Source organism: Triturus cristatus, chromosome 4_1, assembly GCF_964204655.1.
Source record: "Triturus cristatus chromosome 4_1, aTriCri1.1, whole genome shotgun sequence".
Taxonomy (NCBI): Eukaryota; Metazoa; Chordata; class Amphibia; order Caudata; family Salamandridae; genus Triturus; species Triturus cristatus.
The window spans coordinates 1,218,934,352-1,218,959,162 of record NC_140585.1 but is presented as its reverse complement, the minus strand read 5'-3'; the positions used below and the strand labels follow the sequence as shown (position 1 = coordinate 1,218,959,162).

Genomic DNA, 24,811 nt, shown 5'->3' with positions numbered 1-24,811 from the left:
ATATTGGCTTTTTCATGCTGGCTTCCAGTACGGTGACAGGGTTGATGCCTCATAGTAGTCTCAACATCAATGATAGACCAGTATGTGCGCAGAATATGCCCCATGTTACTGTGTGCAAAAACTTTACCTTTGTGAAGGTGGTATCAGAAAGTCAATTCATCAAATGACAGCAAGTGACCATCTTTAAACAGGTATCCCAGTGTCGTCAAATTTGAAGCATGGGTGAGAACCTGCTGTCCAAGTGTGTCTGTTGACCCTGGAAGACCCATAATGGGATTGCTGGGGCATATAATCTGATAAAGGCTTCTAGCCTCAGATTCCTTACCTTTGCATTTCCCAGGAGTCAGACTGGATCTGGAAGGTTTTTTGAGCAGTATCCCAGCACACCGTTAGGTAGTATCGATCTGCATCCATCATCGGGGTCATCCGTGCCGTAGTGATATTGCGGAATCCATATAGTGCCACCCACATCAGTTCTTTTCTCTCAGTGCCAGCCAGCACTGATCCAGAGAAGAGGTACCCCTCTTTCGTTTTTTGACAGGAATATTGCGACTTTTTGTCAACTTTGTTTTGAGGTTTCCTCCTGATGTGTCACGGATATCATCATGTAGGACAGGTTTCAAGCCCTGCGGAGCCTGTCACCGGGTGACTAATCTGCTCCTTGTCTGTCTGTGGTGCCTGGAGCACGACCACGACCCAAAGTCGAGTTCTGATTACCGGGCCCTTGTACTGAAGGCTTTGAGGGAGCAGTCTTTGAAGCAGCTAGTGGCCGGCACTCTACTCCGTGAAAGTCAAAGTCCCAGTCAAGAGGAAGGTCCCGGGATCATTCCAGGACTCTGAAGTCCTCTTCCTCCCATTTAGGGATAGTCGGGACATTTAGCTAAGATTTACAAGAGAAGAGTCAGAAGTCAAAGCACTCTTCAACTTCGCCTCGGCCATCGGCTGAAGCGATGAAGGAGCATTGGCATCTGATGCCTGGTGTAGGAGAGTAGGATCTGCTTCTTATAGTTACCCCCACTTTTTGCTGATGTTTTACTGTTTTTTGACTTTAGTCTGGCTGTGGCTCTGCTAACCAGGACCCCAGCCTAGCTGCTTCCTCTCTAAAATGGTTCCCAGTACTTTAGGTGCACTCCAGATTGGATTCTGGGGTACCCTTATAAGTCCCTAGTATATGGTATACTATGTACCCAGGGCATAGGTACCCCAGAGGCCTACCAGGGGCTGCAGCATGTATTATAACACCCCTGGGAAGCCTTCCAAAATGACACCACAGGACTGCTACTGCAGCCTGGATAAGGTGGTGCATACACCCCATACTGAGATATAGGTTCACTTTATCACACCCTATCACTGCACATGTAAACCTATAAATCACCCCTATGGCAGGCCTTGCTAATCCTGAAGGCAGGGTGCTGGGTTTTATGTGAGAGGGTGCCCATGCATGATCAGAGCCCCTCTGCAGCCTTTGGAACCTTTATTCTGGGGTTGTTTGTGATGCAGCCAACCCATATACTCTTAAGTGCATTATAACTAAATGGTAAATGCTAACTTTGGGATGGCTGCACGGAAACATGTCGTGTTTGGTGTCTAACACCTTGGAATCATACCCCCACACCAGTAACTGATGTGGGAGTATGATCTCACCCTTCTAGAGGGAGAGACATGACAGCACTGGTATATACGGTACCAGCTAACAGAGCCCTGGCATCACAAAATGGATGCTGCAAGCCACAGACACGAGTCTGCCCTCCTGCTGCTGGACGAAACTCCTGCAGGGGAGGCCTGGACAATAGGTTTCCTGTGACAGGGAGGAGTCACCACCTCCCAGACAGGCTTTAGTGTATTGGGGCTGGGTGGGTGCACTCCAAGAGTGCTTTGAAGTTCAGCACTGGGGGCACATTCGGTGACCCTGTGCATAGTCCAGTTCAAACCGCTTGCAGGGGCTACCAGCCCCTGCTCTGGTGTGAAACTGGAAAAAGTAAATGGGTGTAGCCACCCCTCTTTCCTGACCCTCCCATAGGTGGTCCCCTAGATTTTGTCCAACCTCTTGCTTGGGTATAAGAAAGGAACCCCTGGCTACAGTACTTTAGATTACATCTGGATGAAACTCTGATACTGAATCGTGGAACTTCGACGATCTACATACAACTAGATGGCTGAAGAATCTCCCTTGGAGTAAAGGAGTTACTCCCCTGCAATGCAGGCACCAAAGACGCATCTGACCAGTTTGCATCTCCGAAGCTCCCGCCGGACTCCGAAGAATTTTTCAACACAGGAGGTGGGTTTCCGTGGTCTTAGCGGTCGCTCAGGGCCCACAGCAAGTCTGAGGCCCGTATCCCTTGTGGAGACCGTGCAACCCGAACCACTGGACACCACGTCACTTTGCAGAAGCATCAGCTTTCCAACGTCTCCTGCAGCTGAGCTTTGGGTTACTTGTAGCCCTGACCCCGAGCAGCATTTGCACTGAAGATTGCCCGCCTACACTCCACGAGTAATCCGTGAGCTGGCCCTTTGTGTTTTCTCTCGAGGTCCCTTCGTGATCCCTGGTCCGTCGACTGGTGGGTCCCTGTGAAGGCAACTTTACCTTTAATTGGGCTTACCTGGTTGCTCCAGACGTGCCCTGACTCTCCATCGCTTGGGGAGTCCCCAGGACCTTGCTGGTCCGCACCAAAGCATCTTTTCTCTTTCTGAATGGGTTGCTGTTACCAAGGCTTGGTGGGTCCAATCCGGGCACCGACACAGCTGCACTCGACATCCTCCGTGGGACAGCTCGAATTCAGCTCCTGGTCACCATCAACGCCTCCTTGTCCTCGTGGCTGCAGAGTCAAGCTTCACCTCTTCGCACCTGAAACACCCGACATTGGTGGGCATTCGTCTGTCGTGCTCCTGGTCACGGGCAAGTGACCCAGACTCTGTCCCCTCTGCTTTCAGGTTCTTCTGATCTTCGATCCAGGCTTGGATCTCACCGGACACTTCTCTCCTTCCCGGCAGCAGCACTTTGCAGCAGATCGCATTGAAAGCAACGACGATTCCCAACACCATTTGACCCTGCTTTCCTGGGTGAGGTAACTCGAGTACTACGGTGCTCCCATTGGTGCTGGCCCTAGAAACCCCTAAGTCTAAAGGGGTTTGCTCAAAGTCCTCTCCTAAGTGTCCTTAACTTCTAAAATTCCAACCGCGACTTTCCCATAGAATAGTACGGGCTCGGGCTGTGTTCTCACACTGCACACGTCCCCCGTGGATCTTCTCTGTCACTACCTTGGGTGGTTCCTTGGGGTCCCAGTGATTCTACGTGCTCTAGGCACTGTGTCTAGTCAAGTCGTGGTTCTTATACCACTTTCTTAATATATGGTTTGGTTCGCCCCTAGGGCCCATTGTATATTGTGCTATTTTCTGTCGTTTTAGAACTGTATTATTGTGTATCTTGGACTCTAATCTCATAAAGAGATTAGTAGTGAGTGTTTAGAAATAAATACATATATTTTATATATACCTTGTGTGGTTCCCCTTTCATTTAGTGATTCAAGAGGTTACAATCTGGTAAACCAAGCTGCTTCACACTCCTTCAAGGCTTAGCCTGAAGGATGCTCTCCATAGCTACCACTAGGATAGCTTTCAATAAAGGTTGTCTTTAAACCTATCATCAATAAGGGTTGTTTGGACTGGTGCAAGGTGCCCACTATAACTAGAGGACAGCATATGCTAGGCCACCTTCTCACATTGGTGTGCAGCGGTTGGGTTCAAGCTTGCTATTGCTTTACTAGATAATCTCTTTGAGTGACTAACTGAAAACCACTATAGGTACATAGGTACATATAAATGGAGTTTAGAATACAGTAAGTTCTACTGAAATTAGAGTTGTGTGTCAAGGGCTTAGCACACCCATACTACAACTCAAGAGAGTTTAGTAGGCCCCACTAGAGTAGGTAGGTGCATACACCACACCACACTAGTCATGTCTTCAAGAGCAGAAGCCAGTGGGCCTCTCCCAACTAAATATGACAATGCTATATATCAAGAATTGAGGACTATGTGTGCCTCAAGGAAATTGAAGACAGGGAAAAGCCCAACCACGCAACATCTCATAAAGATGTTGCTAGCAGATGACATCAGGGTCTGATGAGGTAGGCAGAGTTGGTGGGGCAGCAGAAGAGGAAAGGCCAAGAGGTGACCACACCTATGACCAGGACTCTGACGCTGACGAGGAGGTTCAAGATGATTCTAACCTGGAAAATCCAATCCATCCTGAAGGTGAGGAAGAAGGCCTCAGTGGCCTTCTCTATACCCCACCTGGAAGGGTTTGTGGTGTGCCAAGAGGATCAAGCACTCCTTCACTGGAGTCTAATCATTCTGGTACATCTGGAGGGACCTCTGTCTCTCATTGTACCATTTTCCCTCAGAAGAGGAAGTCCTCTTATGAGAGAAAATGCAGACTGATCCAATTTGAAGAAGCTAAGATTAGGATAAAGAGGGAACAGTTAGCATTGGACAGGGAATCCCTGGAACTCCAGAGAGCTTCACATAGATGGGAGCTAGAGCCCCATGGTGGCAGCAACAGTGTCTCTAGAGGTAGAGATCATACTCATGACCATAGGAACCTGAACAAGATTGTCCCTCCCTATCAGAGTGGGGATGACATCCACAAATAGATAACTGCACTGGAAAGGGCCTGTAAAGTACAGAGGGTCGCTCAGGAGCAGTGGGCAGCAATCTTGTGGCTCTCCTTTACAGACAAAGGTAGAGATAAGCTCCTCACTGTTAGAGAATAGGATGCTGACAATTACACAGTCTTGAAGAGTGCACTGATAGATGAGTTTGGCCTAACCACTGAACAGTACAGGTTGGAGTTCACAGATACCCAAAAGGCACAGACTCAAGACTGGGTTGACTTTGTAGCTTGTGCTACTAAAGCTCTGGAGGTCTGGTTACTTGGCAGTAAAGTGGGTGATTTTAAAGAATTATACAATTTGATTATGAGCAGATCCTTAATAAATCAGCTGTTGCATCAGTACCTGGTGGACTCTGATCTGACCTCTCCCCAAGAATTGGGTCAGAAGGCAGACAAATGGGTCAGAACCAGGGTGAGGCAGAAGGTTCAGGACCAAGGTGGTGATTCCAAGAAGCAGGATTCCAAAAACACTCATAAGGGTGGGGACAAGGGTAAAGACCAGAAGTCTTCTCAAGGGCCCCAAAAATCTGCATCTGGTGAGGAGTCCAAATCTAATAAAGGAAAAGGCCAAAAGAAACCATGGTGTAAAATCGGTAAACAGAAAACCCATTGGACAAGTGATTGTACCAAGTTCATAGACTCAACTCCAGCCACCATTGCCCCTAAGGCAACTGTTCCCCCTAGTTCAGCTCCAAGTGGTGGTACTCAGAATAAGGGTGTAGTAGGGTTAACCCTGGGTTCTGAGGTGGACACTGGCCTAGTCATAGTTCCAACTCAGACTGTACTGATCTGTGATGGAGGCATGGATATGGCCTCCTTTGTGAGTCCCAGTAATCTGGACAAAAACAGACAGCAGCCTTTTAATCAATGGCAAAGAGGCTTTGGCATTCAGGGACACAGGAGCAAGTGTCACAATGGTGACAAAAGATCTTGTGGCTCCTGAGCAGATCATACTTGGTGAAATGTACCAAGTGACCAATGCTAGCAATGTCAGGACAGACCATTCCTTGGCAGTTGTTAATTTCTCCTGGGGAGGGGTAACTGGCCTTAAGAAAGTTGTGGTAAGGGCAGACCTCCCTGTTGAATGCTTGCTTGGCAATGATTTGGAAGCTTCAGCTTGGGCTGAAGTGGAGCTCAGGACTCATGCAGAAATGTTGGGAATCACTGCACATGTGTTTGCTGTGATTGTACAGAATTAAGGCAACCAAACATCACAAAGATGATTATACGTACTGTCAAGTAGAACCAAAGGCTACAGTGATTATATCAAAAGTACAAAATGAATTTTATTATACATTAGAAAATTATTATAAGACAATATAGCATTCTTACAGAAACTTGCGTGTCCATCATACACACTTCCAATCGTACTTACAAATGTGCAAAAACATATACATTTATTAACAATGATACATAAATAACAAGTGATATTATGGGAAAAAAGATTCAATTAAAAACTGTGTGGCACAAATATGGTTGACTGGAGTATTCTCTACGTGCGTTTCGGCACACCAAAGTCCCTTCGTCAGGAAAGTTGGCCACTGGGGAAAGACAAGACAATGGAGGTTCTGTAAGGATTAAAAAGAGGGGAATGTATTATGATAAATGGAAGGGTTCAACAATGACAGTATTGATACACAAGGGTGCAATACCAAAAGTTGTGTGCATTGAACAGAGGAGTGGAACTACCAGAAAGGTAATGAAATTGAATGAATCATATATTTTGAATGAAGAAGAAATTAGTAAATAGTGACAATGACGATAAGTCCACTGATTAATGTAGAACCAATAATAGAGTAATGGAAAGGAGAAAAGGAATAGACAACCACCATAGGGTGCATAGGATGGAATCCACCCATATCAAGCGTGCTAGTTAGTATCTCTCTCTTTTTGGGTGTATGATACCGGAGGTTACCTTAATTATCTTTTTGATAAAAGCCTGAATGTTGATACGAGGTATCAGCAAAGGATATGGATTAAAAACAGGGTAAACTGTGAAAAGAATATGTAAAAATAATTATACAAATGTATAAGTGTTCTAAATTGTTTGGAGTGTTCTCATAAAGAGAAATATTATTTAAATGAATTAGTACCTTGAAGGTTATGGTCAAAAGTAATCTAATATTCTTCGTGATTTTGGTAGGGGAAATGGCTGTAGCAGCTCCAAGTAAGATGATGAGGAAATACTGGAAAAAAGCAAAACAGTGTGTGATTTTAACTCGTCTAACTACTTGGTTAATGCAACTTATAGTATGAAAATGGTAAAAAATGCCTAAATTACCTGTGTGTCTTTTGTATGAAAACCAACAGTTGAGAAGTTTCAAAGTGCGTAGAAATGCGGGATATCGCAAGTCTTAAATAATCAAGGCTCTGGATCGTCTGAATGATCCTGAATCCAAACTGATGTATTAGACTCAGTTTTTTGATAGTCAATTTATACCTGAAACAAAAGATGTACTCGTATGAAATACTTGGTCTAATTAAATGAATGTTAACATAAAATATATTCGTTCAAATGAGCTAATGTGAGCAAATATGTTTACATATGGGGGAGAAAAATTACTTTATTGAAGCCAGAGTAGTGGCTCGATATTACATAGCTATATTCCGGGATGCGGACTGAGATGGAACAGGCTCACTGTCATGTATTGTGGCGCATATAGCTTAATCGCCAAGGAGATGTAATTATGAGTAGGCGTCTCGTTTATACAAAACTTATGTGGGGCTTAAACTAAGGCAGGAATTGCTCACCAACATAAGTTAAGGCGTAGCGGGGACTGACGCCAGGATGGCACACGTTTAGAGGTAGCTAACTCTATTGCTGATATCTACACGTAGTGCTGTAGGGCCTTTTGTGTCAAGGTCTCTTGGCCCACCTACACTAGTGAGGTACCACTTTTATCTAGAAACTTGATGGAATTATGTGTGGTAGGATATTTCTGGCTTCGTGGTTAGTCCAGAAATGCCTTCACAGAAACATGAGGAAAATGTGAGTTTTTAGTCAAAGTTTGAGGTTTGCAGGGTATTGCGGGTTAAAAACTGATGTGGAATCCAAGCAAAGAACACTACCCTGGAGTTTTCAAGGTGTCTAATTTTGAGAATGGGCTGGGTCTGGTTGGTTGAAAACCTGAACCCCCCCCCAAGAGGGGCAGCAAGTCTATTGGGCCCTGGGTGGGGTGGAGCACTGGCCCATTCCAATGGGGGACCTCCCCCCCAATAATAGTGCATGAGTCCAGTCCCTAGTGGACTTTCTGCCCCAGGGGGGCAGATTGGGGGTAATTTCCCCATCCGTCAACAGGGGGGCAGAACTTTTTCCTGCTTTATTTTTTATTTGGGGGCACGGCCATGGCCATGATGGACAGCCCCAAACCTATCTTTCTTTTAAAAATAAATCCCTGGTATCAAGCGGGTTTCTGCCTCCCCAGGGGACAGATCGGGGGTAATTCCCCAATTCTCGACCGGGGGCAGAAAGACTGAGGCCCCCATTTAGTTGGGGTGGGGGCAAGGCCATGCCCGTAATTGGTAGCCCCCACCGCTATATATTTTTTAATGCTTTTCCTGGTGTTTAGAGGAATGTCTGCCCCCGGGGGATGAGGATGTGGAATGGCCATGCCCATGGTGGGCAGTCCCCACCTCTGTATTTAAAATAAAGTCCCCCAAAAAGACCTTTTCTTGGTGTCTACTGAGCTTACTGCCCCTTGGGGGCAGATTGGGGGTAATTATTCCCATCCGCCCCCAGGGAGGGCAGACAGACTGATGGCTCATTTAAATAGGGTGGTGGCATAGTCATGCCCATGGTTGGAAGCCCCTTCCTGATATTTAAAAAAGAAAATCTGTTACCTGGCATCTAGTGGGTATTCTGCCCCTCCAGGGGGCAGATTGGGGGTATTTACCCCATCCACACTCCTTGGGGGGGAGAAAGACTGATGTCCACTTAAATGGGGTGGTGGCCTGGTCATGCCATAATGGGCAGTCCCCTGGGGGACAGAAAGACTGATGTCCCGCTTAGAAGGGGTGGGGGCATGGCCATGCCCATGGTGATCAGCCCCCACCCCTATATCAAAAAAAATAATTTCCCTGGTGTCTAGAATGTTTTCTGCCCTTCTCCCAGGGGGGCAGATTGAGGGTAGGTACCGCTATCCGCTCCCAGGGCAGGGGCAGAAAGACTGCTGCAGTCAGATATAGTGGGAGAAGCACAAGCCCTTGCCTAAGGGGCCATTTCTCTAGCCCTAGTGACTAGTGGGTGGATCCCTGCATGCAGATCGCTCTGCTGTGGCGATCCTCAAGCTGGGATCTACTGGGAAGAGGTTCATTAGAAAGGGGAGATTCTCCCCTTTCCACCAATACCTCACCTACCCCAATCAATACTCGGGGCCTGCGATATGCCCCGCCCCCCCAGTACTGATGCAGTGATAGTAAAATGAGCCCTTCTGCTGGTTTTGCCTTCACTTTACTGTAATGACGTCAGGAAACCCAGGCCGCTGATCATCATTACAGTAAAGTTTTTTTTTAAAAACATGCTTCCCGGAAGCTTTTTCCAAGCAACCTAAGCATAAAATGAAATAAAGGACTCCCTCTGGTGCAGCACACCAGACGACCCTTAATTTACCTCCTCAGCGTCACCCGACACCTGCACCCAAGGAGTTCATTTTATGTGTTATTATTGTTTATATTAATGTTATTTTTTGTTTTTAAGATATAGCTTGTAATTTTAAGTGATTTAAAATGTTTTATTAATTTTTTAATGGTAATTTATAGTATTGTAGCGGGTTGGTAGGCTTGCAACGGAATGGGGTGGAAAGTTAATTAGGTAATAAATCGGTAAGAATTATTTCTTACATTTTACATTATTATATGATTGATATTTTGTATGTAATTTATGTACTACTGATCTTTTTTCATTATATGTTATTTTCGAGCTGTTGGGTGTGTACGGGCATGGGTTGGAGATTTAATTAAGTAATAATGAATTAACAATTATTTGTTAATTAATTATTTATTTGATTTTTATTATATAATTTATGGAATATTTGTTTATTTTACTTAGATTTTAGTTGCGGGTTGCTAGATTTGTAGTGGTGGAAGGTGGGAAGTTAATTGAGTAATATTTACTGAACAATTTAAATCTAATTGTTCATTAATTATTTAATTGAATTTTAATTATGTACATTGTGGAATACTTATTTTATTTAATTTTATTCTAGTTATTTATATATAGTATAACATAATACAAATATTTGTTTTACATCATATTAATTTTGTTAATGATTTGCATTTATCTCTACAATTATGTATTTATGTATTTTATATTAATAAATGTAACATACTTGAAAAATAATATAAATTAACATTTTTTTATTAGTTATATTATATATACACATCATTATACATTTAAAATATAAATATTAATATGATGTGCTGTGCATATTTTTATTAAATATTTTACAGTACATATATTTATATATTTATACAAATACAAAAAAACATATATTTGTGTGCTTATACCAGTATATATTTACATATAATATTAAATATTAGTGGACTATATTTCAATTGCAATTATATTAAATGTATATATTAAAATATTTAAAATGTACTACTTTAACCTATATTTATATTAAAAAACTCGATATTGCTGTCTATTTTTGGACGATATTAGTGTCAACGATATATTTTCATATATTTTTGTACTTACCTTTATAAGTATAAGAGAGCAATACTTCTCTCAACGATATTGTTTACCACAATATTGTGTCAGTGAACCATGCTCTCATAGCTGCTGTTTTGTAGGACTTGTGGTTCCCACCACATTTTGGCTGCCAAGTCATTTATTTATTTTATTTGCAGAAGGGTTTAAATTTCTACCTGCAATAGCCTCAGAGCTCTTTCTCAAATGTTTATCTCAGCTGTTAGTAGTCTGATGTCATGCTCCTAAAGATGAGGCCATAACGCTGTTAAATATAAATCTAAATGATTATGGTTCAGAGCAGGGCTTCAGAAAATGAATTCTTCCCGAAAGGAATGTTATAAAACTACTGGCTATTTAAAACAAGGACGATGCAATAAGATACGAAAAGTTCAGATGTCTTCTGGTTGTTGTGTTTGTGTGGTTAGTCCTTGTCTGTTCAATAAAACCCTTTTGCAATGGAAGATGAGTGAATGAGGCATTCATAATTTCACCATAAAGCCCTCCACACCCAAAAAATAAACGAAATTTCCTCGCTCACTCCTGAACCTTGATGCTTGTCAACAGGATGTGGATTTGGCTCCGCTTAATCTCTCTCGATAATCTCACTTTTTGTCAATCTAAATGTTAACACAGGGACTGGCTAGTAACTACAGCTGCCTCCATGAGCCAGACTCTAAAGATTGGATTTAGAATGAAACTCTTTACCTCATAATTGCAAAAGTAAATAGTATGTACGGGAACTGCACCACTTATAAAAGCTTTTGTGGTAAGGTAAGATCCATTAAGATTTGATTGAGAAACTGTTTATCTAGAATATGTTTGATGAGGCAGGAAAGTGACCTAAAGTGTACTGTGAATGCGGAACATGCCCCTCAAATAAGTACGCCTCCTTAAGAGCATGGCATGATGAGAGAGAGTGATGGTTTCAGCTGGTGTGTCTATGTCCTAAATTGTAGGTGCTGTTCCCTGCCAACACAAGGGAAAAGAGAATAGAGTAAGGGCCACATGTATCAATATTAGGAACAGCGATTACTTAATTTCGATTTTCTGTGAATTGCAATCAGGTAATCGCTATTCCTGACGTATGAAATCCCCTGAGTTTCGTTTAGTGATTACTAGGGAGTCGCAAATCGACCTACCTCAATAATATTAATGAGGTAGCTCGCAATTTGCGACCCATTAAGAATCGCTAAAATCATGGGGATGGTGGCCTGCTGGAGTCAGCAGATCACCAAGTCCGTGATTGCTTTTAAATAATTTTATTTTAAATGCCGCCCGTTTTCCTTAGAGGAAAACGGGTTGTGTTTAAAAATAAAAATAAAAAGCTGGCGTTTCATTTTATAAGAGCAGGCAGTGGTCCGTGGGACCACTGCCTGCTCAAGAACACGTTTTTGCCACCATTCACAAAGGGGAAGGGGTCCCTTGGGGACCCCATCCCATTTGCGAATGCCTTACCATCAGATTGAATCTGATGGTAAACTGCGAATGTTTTGCGACCGGTATTCAGTCGCAATGCATTCATACATACCGCTGTGATTCGGTAAACATGGTCTTTCCTAATAGCGACTCGCAAACCCATTTTGAGATTCGGTAACAGGTTACCCAATCGCAAAATAGAGGTTGGTACATTGGAAAAACCTTTTTTGCTTTTGCAAATGGGCGGATTCTGCAAATTAGCCTGTTTGCAAACACAAAATAGTTTCATACATGTGGCCCTAAGAGCTAAAGAAGACATCTTGGAAAAGATCCCTCCATCGCCCTTTTCTTTGCCCTGCCATCATCTGCTCTGAGAAGACAAGACTGACACTAAAGAGTGACCACTGCCTTTCTAGAAGGCATTACTTAGACCCAGAGTGCCACTACCCAGAGACGCCTCCTCTGAAGATCTTTGTTAGCATCCCGTATTGAGGCCGCTAGAGGAGGCCTGTGCGTACTCCCTAACACATTCTTCTCTTTCTCTGTAGGAATGGAAAGGACATGCTATCTCTGGTGACGGGGGAGAGCGCCTTCCTGACCTCACCATCCTTAGCGACCTGCTGCAAGGAGGACCCTCGGAGCACCAGAGTAAGGTGAGCAAAGAACACTTGTTAGGATTTCTTTTATCGCTGCAGGCAGTACCCTGCTGAGATTGAGTTAGTTACTTTTGTGTCGTGCATATCGCACACTGATTCATTTCTGGAACCCAGTTTCCAAGAGGTTCATACACTTCAATTTCTGCATTTTTCTTTATTTAGTGTTAGCTGTTTTTTTTCCTCCTGATACCTCATTTCAAAGGCTGGATGAGAGAGTGATGTTCAACCTGTCGCAATGAGAGCAATGTGATTGTTTATTTCAAAACAGGGAAAGCACACTCTGACAGTGAAAGAGTAGGGTTGGGGCTTGAGAGAGCGCAGTTGCATGTTTCATAGTGCTTGCAGACAGGCTGCTTCCTCCTTGTCTCCTGTGCTCCTGGTTCTGGTGTCTGCACTTTCATTCCATCCCTGAGTGATTACCAGTATTTTGGCCTTGCTGTCCATTGCCCTGACTTTTATAGTACAAGAGATTACTCGGGACCATCAGTCAATCACTGCTTATCGACAGCTGCAGCCGGAGCACTCTCCTCTGGCCTTGTTTGCCATTACTGCTGCGAGGACACCAGACCCAGCAAAGCGCAAGATTTCCAGGGACTTTCAGAATCAATTTCAGAGTCTCCATGAGATGCTGGTGAAGCATGTGTAAAGCTCTGATCTTCTTAACCATAAATGCTTTAGGATTTAAATAACGCAACAATACAGGACAAGGGTTCATGGTGCTGGGTCTGCCTTTATGCAGTAAGAGGCACCCACTAACATATTTTTGAGTGTTTTCACAGAGAGCGTACACACAGGAAGGAGTTTGGGGATCTTTTAAGATACAGTGCAAGAAGCGCTTGACATTTTTGTAGGGGTGAGTGGCTTTTGGATAGCAAGGGTGCATTAGCTTCCGTTTCTGTTTACTGCCGGCACGGGCGGAAACAATGATAGAGCAGGAAGGGTTGGTATGGGATATCTCAGCCACATATCTTTTCTCCTTGCTGTCCACAACTTATGCCTGCACTCTGAGCACACGGGTGCTGTGGTGTTGCTTACACACCCACTGATCTAGCCAGACCAGAGTAGAGAGGAACGCGAAGTAGAGAGTGAGGACAAACCCAGAAACATTTAGAACACCGGGGCATAAGCAGACACGAAGAACCATAACAAGGCTACTCAATTAGAACAAACGCGTCTGATAAGTCACTAACAGCTGCTGCAACGAAGCCACATGTAGTAGAGGAGGAAATTAAACCTTTGACAGTTTTCTTTCTTGGGTAGACAGGCACTAGTAAGTTTATTTAAAATGGGTCCGACTTTACATTCAACCGACCCTGTTTGTGATTGTGTACTGGGATTTATAGGATCTGGGCAGTCTTTTTGATATCTAAAACAAGCCACTTTAGTCTCTGATACTTTACATTTTTGCCATCTGGAGCATGGCGATTTTAAGGTTTGACTCATGGTTTTTGAGGTAAAAAATAACCCAAGGCGTTTTCAGATATAAGACTATACGTTTTTTTTAAACATAGCACAATGAGCTTTTGACAAAATTTTCTATAAGCTAGTGAAATTTATTTTTGAGATAAAGTGCAGGTGATTTTTCCATATCTTGCAAAACGTTTTGGCACCGGGGTATTGCATTTAGTAGTGTAGGACTGAAGGAGTTTGATATCTAGCCTATCGGGTTTTTTTGAGGTGCAGTGCAATGGTACTACAGATCATGCCAAGTGATATAATATCTAATGTCTGATTTTATTTCTAATATAAAAAGCATGGTTTAAAAATGGGATGCCAGCTAACAAAGTAACAAGAAAGTGATCCACATGCCACCACTAATACAGCCGCTCTTTTATTGAGATAGGGGATTCTGACCAGTCCACATCCAGGAGAGGGCCCTCTAGAGTCTAGACCAAAGTTGGCTCTTTTGAGACTTTGTATAGAGTTGGGTGGATTTTTTGGCTATAGGGCTATAAAACAGGTTCTAGAAATCAGACCATCTCAAAGTTGTCAGTTTGCTTGGTTCTACCAGGTTAATTTGTCCAGAAATGTATCTGCAGAAATAGCTTTTACACTAGTGGAAGCAGCTAATAAAAAATACAGCTAAACAGGCACTCTTTTCCAGGAAAGAAGCTCAGTGCTTTTATCATGGTTGCTCTGTTCTCAAAAGTGAACCCTTAACTCCTTCCATTCTTCTGCGACGCAACACACCTAGAGTGTGAAACGTTACTCTTCCAGTTATCAGTGATTACCAGCTGGAAATGTGCTAAAGCTACTTAGTATGCAGATACTTAAGGTCATATTAAAGGGGAGTTATGTATTCCTCTCTGCTCAAACCTAATGTGTCTAATCTGCAAAATGCATTAGGTTTTACAAGCTGTTTTTCGCATAAAAGCACCTGCGCATTAGATTTTGGGACCCCTTTTAGCTGTTTTGAAAGCATGTCTTTTCACTGCAAAATTTTCTCGAAATTAGCAAAAAGAGGCCCAATAATGCACCTTGCATTCCCTGAACTTTGTTGTTTGATATGAGATCAATTCGTACATAGAACTGGCTCCCAGACGCTTAGCTGCTCCTGGTTCCAAATCATGTTTGTAAAAGCTTGTGTGTATAGTTGTATGTTTGTGGTAGTTTCATCGTGTAAATCTATTCAAAATGCAGCTGAGCACTATACAGGATGAAAGACAAAAATGTAATAACTCAACAAAAGATTACAGGCCTAGGTTTGTTCTGACAGTGGAGGTGGATTGTCACTTTCTGGTAATGTAGTGTTCTTTAAAGAGGTTTGTCTTCAGCTCTTTCCTAGATTGGACCAGGTTTGGAGCTGTCTTGATGGATGCAGGGATTGCATTTCAGATCTTTGGGTGTACAAATGGAGAATGTCTGTTGCCTTGCTATTTAATTCCATGCACTTCTTCGTCTCCAGTCTGATAGCCTTTTACCTTCAAGTGTGCTAACATCACTGAAGGTGGAGAGTCATTTAGGTAGGGGTGCTAGTCATGACTTTGTAAATGGTGCCACTTATTTTGAAGATAATGCTGGATGGCAAGCTGAGCCAGAGGAATTCCTTCAGGGGGGGTTCATGTGGTTATAGTTCTTCAGGCCCTTAACCACATAATTGCAGAGGTTTTTTCACTCCAGTGCTGAGCCCCTTTTTGACTATTTGGGGTCCTTCATCTCTAGGCCTCCATAACTTTTTTCCACATAAGGTATGCTTGCCAAATTTCCATCCTTTTTCCCAACATCCTGGGCATTCTAAAGGTACCCAAGGTTTGTGGATTCTCCTGCAGGGGACCTAGAAAACATGCAAAATATGGTAAAATCTTGAGTTTCTTCAGAGAATAAGAAAAAAGTGCTCTGCAAAAAAGTTCTGTTTTGTTTCCTAGATATGGCATCAACGAAAGGTTTACAGATTTCACAACTTTCTGTTACAGAAATGTGAGAGAATGTGTCTTTTTGGCGAAAGTTTCAAGTTTGTAAGGGCTTCTGGGTAAATTTACCTGGTGAGAGTCACACAAGCCATGCACCCCTGGACCCCTTGGTTGTCTAGTTTTCAGAAAAGGGAGGGTTTGGTAGGTTTCCCTGGGTGGTGGCACTGACAAGCCCCAAAATCCACAAATACCCACATTGAGAAAACATTACTGTTTCAGTGGAAACATTTGATGTGTCCATGTTGTGTCTTTAGCACTTTCCAATCGTGTATGCTAGGGCACCCACAAAAAATGGGTTCCATTTTGATGTGAAGAAATGTGAAAACGCTGGGTGGTTGTTCAATTTGTGGATCGCAACAGATTTCAGAAATATCCATTGCGAACTGTAAATAAAGTAGTAATCTTAGCCATTTACACAAACTTTCACGTTTTACATGGCATTGTGGGAAAGTGAGTGGGATCAATGGAAGTTATACAACCCTGTACACCTGCAGGTGTTCTGTTTAAAAACAAATGAAGGGTTGTTACTGAAGTTTCAAAATAACACCAATACTCATACAGGCTGGTTTTGACAAATTCAGAAGTGCTATCTTTAAAGAAAAGATACTAATCACAGTATCAGAATATTGAAACCAAGACTATTGAAGGTGAGCGATAAAGCCACAACAAGGCACTAACCGCTTTATCAGCCATTCACATGCCATTCACGTATCACACACAAGACTTTCATATCACCAGCCACGGGCCCAATCAATACATCAGTGCACTCACATCAACATACCACCGCCATTCAAAGGCCCATCACATTCATACGCCATAGGACGGAATCCCCAATCAGACCAACTCTCACCCAGTTATCAACCAGCTTGCATACAAACATACACATGCAAACATCTACGCACACATATCCAGACTTGTTGACGGTTGGTGCGTCAACATCCATCAAAAGTGAAAAAAGTTTGACTGCGTTTTTACTATCTGCCAAGTATCCGCCTACATCAACATTGTTCCCATGAGGCACAGGGTCAGACTGATTTGCATATGGCCATGTCTGAACTGGGGTGGCAGAGTGGATTAAAGAACGGTGATGGATCAAACCCAGATCTGTTGACTGGGTGTGAGTGTTTGATTGGTTCTGATGCTCCGTCCATCACCACCCCCTTTTGTACCGCTTTGTTCGCCATAAGTTGGCAGGGTATGCTCAGACGTGAGTCCCTTGCTCACTTTGCCACTGGATTCAAGCAAGCCTGGCTGAAGACGGCTGAAATGCCAGAAACCGGTCCTAGGAAGCTTGTTTCCGGTCCAGGGAAGGCATGGCTTGGCAGTTCGGGCTGGACTGTTCCCATGAGGCACAGGGTCAGACTGATTTGCATATGGCCATGTCTGAACTGGGGTGGAAGAGTGGGCTAAAGAACGGTGATGGATCAAACCCAGATCTGTTGATTGGGTGTGAGTGTTTGATTGGTTCTGATGCTCCGTCCATCACCACCCCCTTTTGTACCGCTTTGTTCGCCATAAGTTGGCAGGTTATGCTCAGACGTGAGTCCCTTGCTCACTTTGCCACTGGATTCAAGCAAGCCTGGCTGAAGACGGCTGAAATGCCAGAAACCGGTCCTAGGAAGCTTGTTTCCGGTCCAGGGAAGGCATGGCTTGGCAGTTCGGGCTGAACTGTTCCCATGAGGCACAGGGTCAGACTGATTTGCATATGGCCATGTCTGAACTGGGGTGGCAGAGTGGGCTAAAGAACGGTGATGGATCAAACCCAGATCTGTTGACTGGATGTGAGTGTTTGATTGGTTCTGATGCTCCGTCCATCACCACCCCCTTTTGTACCGCTTTGTTCGCCATAAGTTGGCAGGGTATGCTCAGACGTGAGTCCCTTGCTCACTTTGCCACTGGATTCAAGCAAGCCTGGCTGAAGACGGCTGAAATGCCAGAAACCGGTCCTACGAAGCTTGTTTCCGGTCCAGGGAAGGCATGGCTTGGCAGTTCGGGCTGGACTGTTCCCATGAGGCACAGGGTCAGACTGATTTGCATATGGCCATGTCTGAACTGGGGTGGCAGAGTGGGCTAAAGAACGGTGATGGATCAAACCCAGATCTGTTGACTGGGTGTGAGTGTTTGATTGGTTCTGATGCTCCGTCCATCACCACCCCCTTTTGTACCGCTTTGTTCGCCATAAGTTGGCAGGGTATGCTCAGACGTGAGTCCCTTGCTCACTTTGCCACTGGATTCAAGCAAGCCTGGCTGAAGACGGCTGAAATGCCAGAAACCGGTCCTAGGAAGCTTGTTTCCGGTCCAGGGAAGGCATGGCTTGGCAGTTCGGGCTGGACTGTTCCCATGAGGCACAGGGTCAGACTGATTTGCATATGGCCATGTCTGAACTGGGGTGGCAGAGTAGGCTAAAGAATGGTGATGGATCAAACCCAGATCTGTTGACTGGGTGTGAGTGTTTGATTGGTTCTGATGCTCCGTCCATCACCACCCCCTTTTGTACTACATCAACATTCTGAGCATTACTGAACGCATACCTAGTGAACCTTTTCTAACAGCTCCCATGACAGCTACATGAGGCTCAGAAAGGCGTGACTTTCATGCGCCTTTAGAGCACTCACTGTGCTAAATCAATCTCCTATTACTTTGTGGATGCAAGTTGGGAAGTGTCCAGGGCTGCCTTTCAAGGCCCACATCCTCAAATTCAGTGAGCATATCTACCTTGGAAACTAAGGTAAACATGCTTGGAAAGACCGTCCAAAATTCCCTACAGAGCACATCCTAAACTATAATGATCATTAGTTTTATACATTCAGGGTAGTCAGCGAGAACACAACATATATCCCATCCACCATTATGTGCAGTGTAATGCACTTGTAATATGGCAAACTGAACATCTACTATGTTCTGACTGAGGATGAACATGGCAAGCGGGACAAATGTTTTACCCACACGTGTAGCGTTGGATGCAGAGTTCTCTTAATTTTAGGATTTTGTGTAAAGCACACTATCACCCAGAAGGATATTCTGCCACTGACGCAGGAGCAGTAAGGGTTGATGGACTATCCTAATTGAAGAGCCTTGTCTTCAGGTTCAAGCGGAATGTAATAATTTCAGAGACAGCACAGATGTGTAGGGGCTGGTCTTTCGAGTCCTTCGGAGCAATATAGGAAAAGTCACTGCTGCCTGTATTGGGGTAAGTTCAACGCCGATGTGGTTGAGTCCTTTGGTGAAGTGACGGCATGTGTATCTGGCGGCGGAAAACAGTGTCAAGCAGGCAATAGGCAAGTCCATGATATCCTCAAGTAGAGTAAAACAATTTGCATGACTACTTGCTTAGTGAAGTAGTGGCGCATGGAAGGTATGTATCCGTGCACAGTCAATGAAAGGTATATGTTACTGCACCTCCACCTCAGTCAATTTCCCAGTACTTCACTTTTGTATGGTACAACATAAAGCAAGCAGACAAAAACAGGTCTGAGTGGGATAGGCACTGGAGACAGTAACAACTTGTCTCCTGCCTCCTTCTTTGCTTAGAACCGACTCTGGAATGACTACATGGTTCAGTCTTTCTAGCTGTTGCAGGAATGCAGCCGGCAAAATGTCAATCCTAGAGCCTTGCCACATCCTCCAAAGCATATGAATTGGAGGCTGCTGCTTCTGTGACAGTAAGACTTTCAATGACAGTCAACTGAAAGTCAAGGAAAGACATGGGTCTTCATGTGTAGGTCTGACGATAAACAACATATGTATTGTTTCTTGTCAGCTGCATCAGGTGGGTAAAAATCTTCTTATACCAAGTGTGAGTTTTATGACTCGCTTTATGGCTGAAGAACCTGGTCATTCTTATCCACTGTTATATTGCCAACCGACCCCACACCATGACGGGAGAAGTACTCTCATCATGAATTGTAGTAAGCATGTACACATTACATCTATCAGAGAAGTTGACTGCGAGCAGTTCGTTTGAATGCAACACAGTGCTCTGTGATTTTTGGAGCTTCTTACAAACTTTTTCCTGTGGGTATACACTGCGCCCATTTTGAACTGTACCGCATGCCATAGTGCCAGCTTTGTACAGCTCTACTCTTGTATAAGAAGTTGTTCATTTAAAGGATATAACATTTATGAAGGAGTGGTTGGACAAGCTCCAATAAATCGTTGCCGTGACTCCTGGCATAAGAGGGCAACCTACAGGGTTTATAGCTGAGTCGAATCCTGTATACATCCTCAAGCTATATACATAGCCAGTAGAGCTCTCACACAGCATGTACAACTTGATGCCATAACAAGCTATGTTGCTCTGTATGTACTGCCTGAACAGCAGCCAGGCTTTGTACAAGATCAAGGACTCAAGGACTCATCAATGGTTACATTTTTTCCAGGAGTATAAATCTTTGGAAATCTGGCATACAAATGTTCCACAGCAGGCCGAATGTTGAACAGCCTGTCATGGTGTGGATGGTCCCGGGCCAATATAGAAGAATTATTACTGAAATGCAGAATAAGCTGCAATAGTAAAAACTATTCTCTTCTCATGTACTGTGCAGAGATAGGTGTTACCCAAACCGTGCAAGTAGACCAGTAGGACTGCAAGCTTGGTTTGTGAACTAACCCCATTTAAATCGTAAGGCCGAAATATGACTTCAACTCAGGAAGTGGGAAACCACCGGTTTGCGACTAGAATGAGGCCCAAAAGTGCCTCCATGCTCCCTCAGAAATTGTTCTGCATGCAACTTTTTTTGCTGCACAATTTCCTCAAGAAAGTTAAGAAGTTAAGATCCAAAAAGAGATGGACGTAGTTAGTTGTCAAATATATTGTTGTATAGACTTTACCTCCAGCGTTCTCCAGTGAACAGGGAATATTGAGCTGCACTACATTTTTGGGCTGCTCCGTCTGTGCTTGCCGCTGCACATGCCTGCTCTATGTGTTGGTCGACTGTGCTATCCCTGCCCCTAGTAATCCGGAGGAAGGCTACCCCCCTTTCTGGTAAACTGTGCACACCGAGTGATGGAGGGGACTCTAGGCGCCCGACCTCCTGGTGCCCTGGCTGGGATCGGGGAGGCAAATAACCCCTCATCGGGACTTCCAGGCTGGCCCGGCCATCTGGTCGCCCCATTGGAAAGCATTGCGTGCGACCAGATGGCCGTGGGGATTGGTGCGACCAGATGGCCGGGACCGAATTTACGCCAATCTGCCCGCCCCGAGCCTTCGCGGGAGGGCTCCCGCCTACCCTTGCAGGGCTCGAGGGCTGCAGGGCACGGGGACTGCAGGGCTCGGGGGGCTGCAGGGCCCGGGGTCTGCAGGGCTCGGGGGCTGCAGGGCTCCGTGGCTGCAGGGCTCCGGGGCTGCAGGGCTCGGGGGCTGCAGGGCTCTGGGGGGGGGCTCAGAGACCCCACGCTGGGCCTAGGGCATGGGGAGGCCCGCAGGAGCTCCCGGGGCCCATACACCCGGGGACCCGTAAACCCGTCCCGGGCACTTTGCCTCGCAGCAGGCTGGAGGAGGGAGCCCCGGATGCCGGGGAGGCGGTTCTCAGGCGAGGACCAGATGGGCTATGCCCGGGCAACACCTCCCTAGGCGTCCGGGGCTTCCTCCTCCGGCCCGCAGCGAGGAAAAGTGCCCGGGAGGGTTTCCCTGGGTCCCCGGGCATCTGGGCCCGGGAGCTCCTGCGGGTCTCCCCATGCCTGAGGCCCAGTGTGGGGTCTCCGAGCCCCCCGTGCCCTGCAGCCCCGAAGCCCTGCAACCCCCGAACCCTGCAGCCCCCGAACCCCCCCTGCAGCCCCCGAACCCCCCCTGCAGCCCCGGAGCCCTGCAGCTCCCCGAGCCCTGCAGTCCCCAAGCCCTGCAGCCCCCAAGCCCTGCAAGCGCAGGCAGGAGCCCTCCCGCGAAGGCTCGGGCGGGCAGATTGGCGTCATTTCGATCCCGGTCCCGGCCATCTGGTCGCACCAATCCCCTCGGCCATCTGGTCGCACGCAATGCTTTCCAGGCCTGGAAGCACCGATGAGAGCTCATTCGCCTCCCCGATCCCAGGTTGGGCGCCTCCGCGCCTAGGATTCCCTCCATCACTCTGTGCGCACGGTTTACCAGAAAGGGCGGTAGCCTTCCTCCGGATTACTAGGAGCAGGGTATGCCGGGACGCCCCTCCCGAGGATGGCGGTTCTCAGATGGGGACCAGATGGGCTAAGCCCGGGCCACACCTCCCTAGGCATCCGGGGCTCCCTCCTCCGGCCCGCGGCGTGGCAAAGTGCCTGGGACGGGTTCCATGGTTCCCGGGCAGTCATCGTCCGGGCCCGAGAGCTCCGGTGGTCCTTCCCCGGGCTTGAGTACCAGCCGGGGTCCCCGAACCCCCGGGAAGCGGAGCCCCCGAGCCCTGCGTGGGCAGGCGGGAACCCTAGCGCGAATGCTCGGGTGGGCACAAGGGAGTCCTTTCGGTCCCGGCCATCTGGTCGCACCTCTCCCCTCGGCCATCTGGTCGCGCTATGCTTTCCAATGGGGCGAGCAGATGGCCGGGCCGGCCTGGAAGTCCTGATGAGGGCTCATTTGCCTCCCGGATCCCAGCTAGGGCTCCAGGAGATTGGGCACGTTCGCGCCTAGGGTCCCCTGGGCCTCGCGGTGTGCACAAGTTCCCAGAAAGGGGGGTAGCCTTCCTCCGGATTACTAGAGACAGGGTACTCTGGGATCCCTCTCGGCCTAGCGGTCCTCAGCCGGCAGCTGGACGGGCCAGTTGCCGCCCCAGTCCTGGGACAGGGTCCGGTAGGCCCGGGGAGGCTTCCCCTGCGCCTCTGGGCATGGGATCCCCGGCTGGGTCCAGGGGCCCCCCCGTCCCCCAGCCTACAGCACTGCCAAAGGCCCAGGAGGGGGTTCCGTTGTGGCCGAGGAGCCTCCCCTTGCTTGGCTGGGTTCAGGAGCTCCGGCCGGGCCCCCGAGGGCCCCAGGGAGGGTGGCCTCCCCAGCCTGGGCTCCGTCCGGGGTCCTGCCGCGTGGCAGGTTGCCCGGGACGGGGTCCGGCGGGCCCGGGGAGGCTTCCCCTGCGCCTCTGGGCCTGGGAGCCCTGGCTGGGTCCAGGGGCCCCGTCGGGCCCGCGGTCAGGGGCTCCGGCCCTGGGCCCCATCCCCCAGCCTTCGGCACTGCCAAAGGCCTGGGACAGGGTTCAGTTGTGGCCGGGGAGCCTCCCCTTGCTTGGCTGGGTTCAGGAGCTCTGGCCGGGGCCCCTGAGAGCCATGGGGAGGGCGGCCTCCCCACCCCGGGCTCCGTCCTGGATACTGCCGCGTGGCAGGGTGCCTGGGACGGGGTCCGGCGGGCCCGGGGAGGCTTCCCCTGCAACTCTGGGCCTGGGAGCCGGCTGGGTCCAGGGACCCGCCGGGCCCGGGGTCGGGGGCTCCGGCCCTGGGCCCCGTCCTCCGGCCTGCTGCTCCGCCAAGGGCCCGGGACAGGGGTCTGTCGGTCCTGTGCAGGCCTCCCCTGCTTGTCAAGGTGCCCCCCTTGCAGCCTCCATGGCTGGGGCCCAGCTGGGGCCCTGGGCCTCCGGTCCCCCATGTCCTGGCACCCGCTCACTCTTTTGTTGGGGCACAGAGTGACCAGATGTCATCCCTTTCGAACCCGGCCATCTGGTCGCGCCTTTCCCCCCGGCCATCTGGTCGCGCCTGTCCCCTCGGCTATCTGGTCGCGCCTATCCCTTCGGCCATCTGGTCGCGCCTATCCCCTCGGCCATCTGGTCACGCGCAATGCTTTCCAAAGGGGTGACCAGATGGCCGGGCTTGCTTGGAAGTCCCATTGAGGGTCCATTTGCCTCCCCAATCCCTGCGAGGGCTCCAGGAGATCGGGTACATTCACGCCTTGGGTCCCCTCCATCACCTCGTGTGCACAGATTACAAGAAAGGGGGGGTAATTTTCCTCCGGATTACTAGGGAGAGGGTCAGTCAGACCTCCGTGAGGTCTGGCGATTCTGAAACAGGGGAAGGCAGAACCCGGGCCCGCCCGCCGGGGCCCCCGGGGGCCGAGTACGCACCTGCCTCTCAGCCCCTTGCCGATGGTCCTTTTTCTCTGAGTTTGCTCAATCAGACCTCCGTGAGGTTCGGCGATGCTGAGACGGGGAGGGCAGCACCCGGGCCCGCCCCCAGGGGCCCGGGTACTATGCACCTGCCTCTCAGCCCTTTCCCGATGGTGCTTTTTCTCCGGGTTTGCTCAGTTAGACCTCCGTGAGGTCCGGCGATGCTGAGACGGGGAAGGCAGCACCCGGGCCCGCCAGAGCCCCCAGGGGCCCGGGAATGCACCTGCCTCTCCGCCCCTTCCCGATGGTCCTTTTTCTCCGAGTTTGCTCAATTAGACCTCCGTGAGGTTTGGCGATGCTGAGATGGGGAAGGCAGCACCTGGGCCCCCAGGAGTGCCGAGAAGACGATCCAACTTGACTATCTAGAGGAAGTAAAAGTCGTAACAAGGTTTCCGTAGGTGAACCTGCAGAAGGATCATTAACGGCGGAGTGGCCCGAGGGACCGACGGCGCCAGCCCAAAGCCCTCGGCCGCCTCCTGGAAGCACACACCGTAGGCACAGCTGCCCGGCCCAGCCCTGGCACACCCCGGCCGGCGGAGCGGTCTGCGTCCGCATGGGGCACTCGTGTGAGGACCGGGCCTACGGCGGGCTCCTTCCAATGGGGAGGACCCGACCGAAGCGTGAGGGACCAGGGGTGGGGGGTGTCCCCTGTCCCTTTCTGGGAGGGGCATAGCGGTAGGCCCTCCCGAGACGGAACCCAAGCTCACCCAGCACCACCCCCGTGGTGGGGGTAAACCGAATGGCAGTGGGCTGGTACCACCCCCCTAGAAGGACCTGCTGCTGGCTGTGCCCTCCTGCGCCCAACGTCCCAGCCCGACCGAGATGCTAGCTGCGAGAATTATTGTGAATTGCAGGACACATTGATCATCGACACTTCGAACGCAGCTTGCGTCCCCGGGTTCCTCCCGGGGCTACGCCTGTCTGAG

General features: G+C 47.8%; 1 protein-coding gene and 1 pseudogene across 5 annotated transcripts in view; both read left to right on the top strand.

Moving 5' to 3' along the window:
* ARHGEF25 (Rho guanine nucleotide exchange factor 25) overlaps positions 1-24,811 on the top strand; it is a 980,382-nt gene that overhangs the window by 622,585 nt on the left and 332,986 nt on the right. For all 5 annotated transcript variants that reach the window (XM_085654592.1, XM_085654593.1, XM_085654591.1 and 2 more), the window contains one exon: positions 12,323-12,427. In XM_085654592.1, coding sequence (XP_085510718.1) covers positions 12,323-12,427 — 105 coding nt within the window. The remainder of the gene's footprint in view (positions 1-12,322; positions 12,428-24,811) is intronic.
* Positions 24,653-24,811, top strand: part of LOC146856438 (5.8S ribosomal RNA) — a 164-nt pseudogene continuing 5 nt past the window's right edge.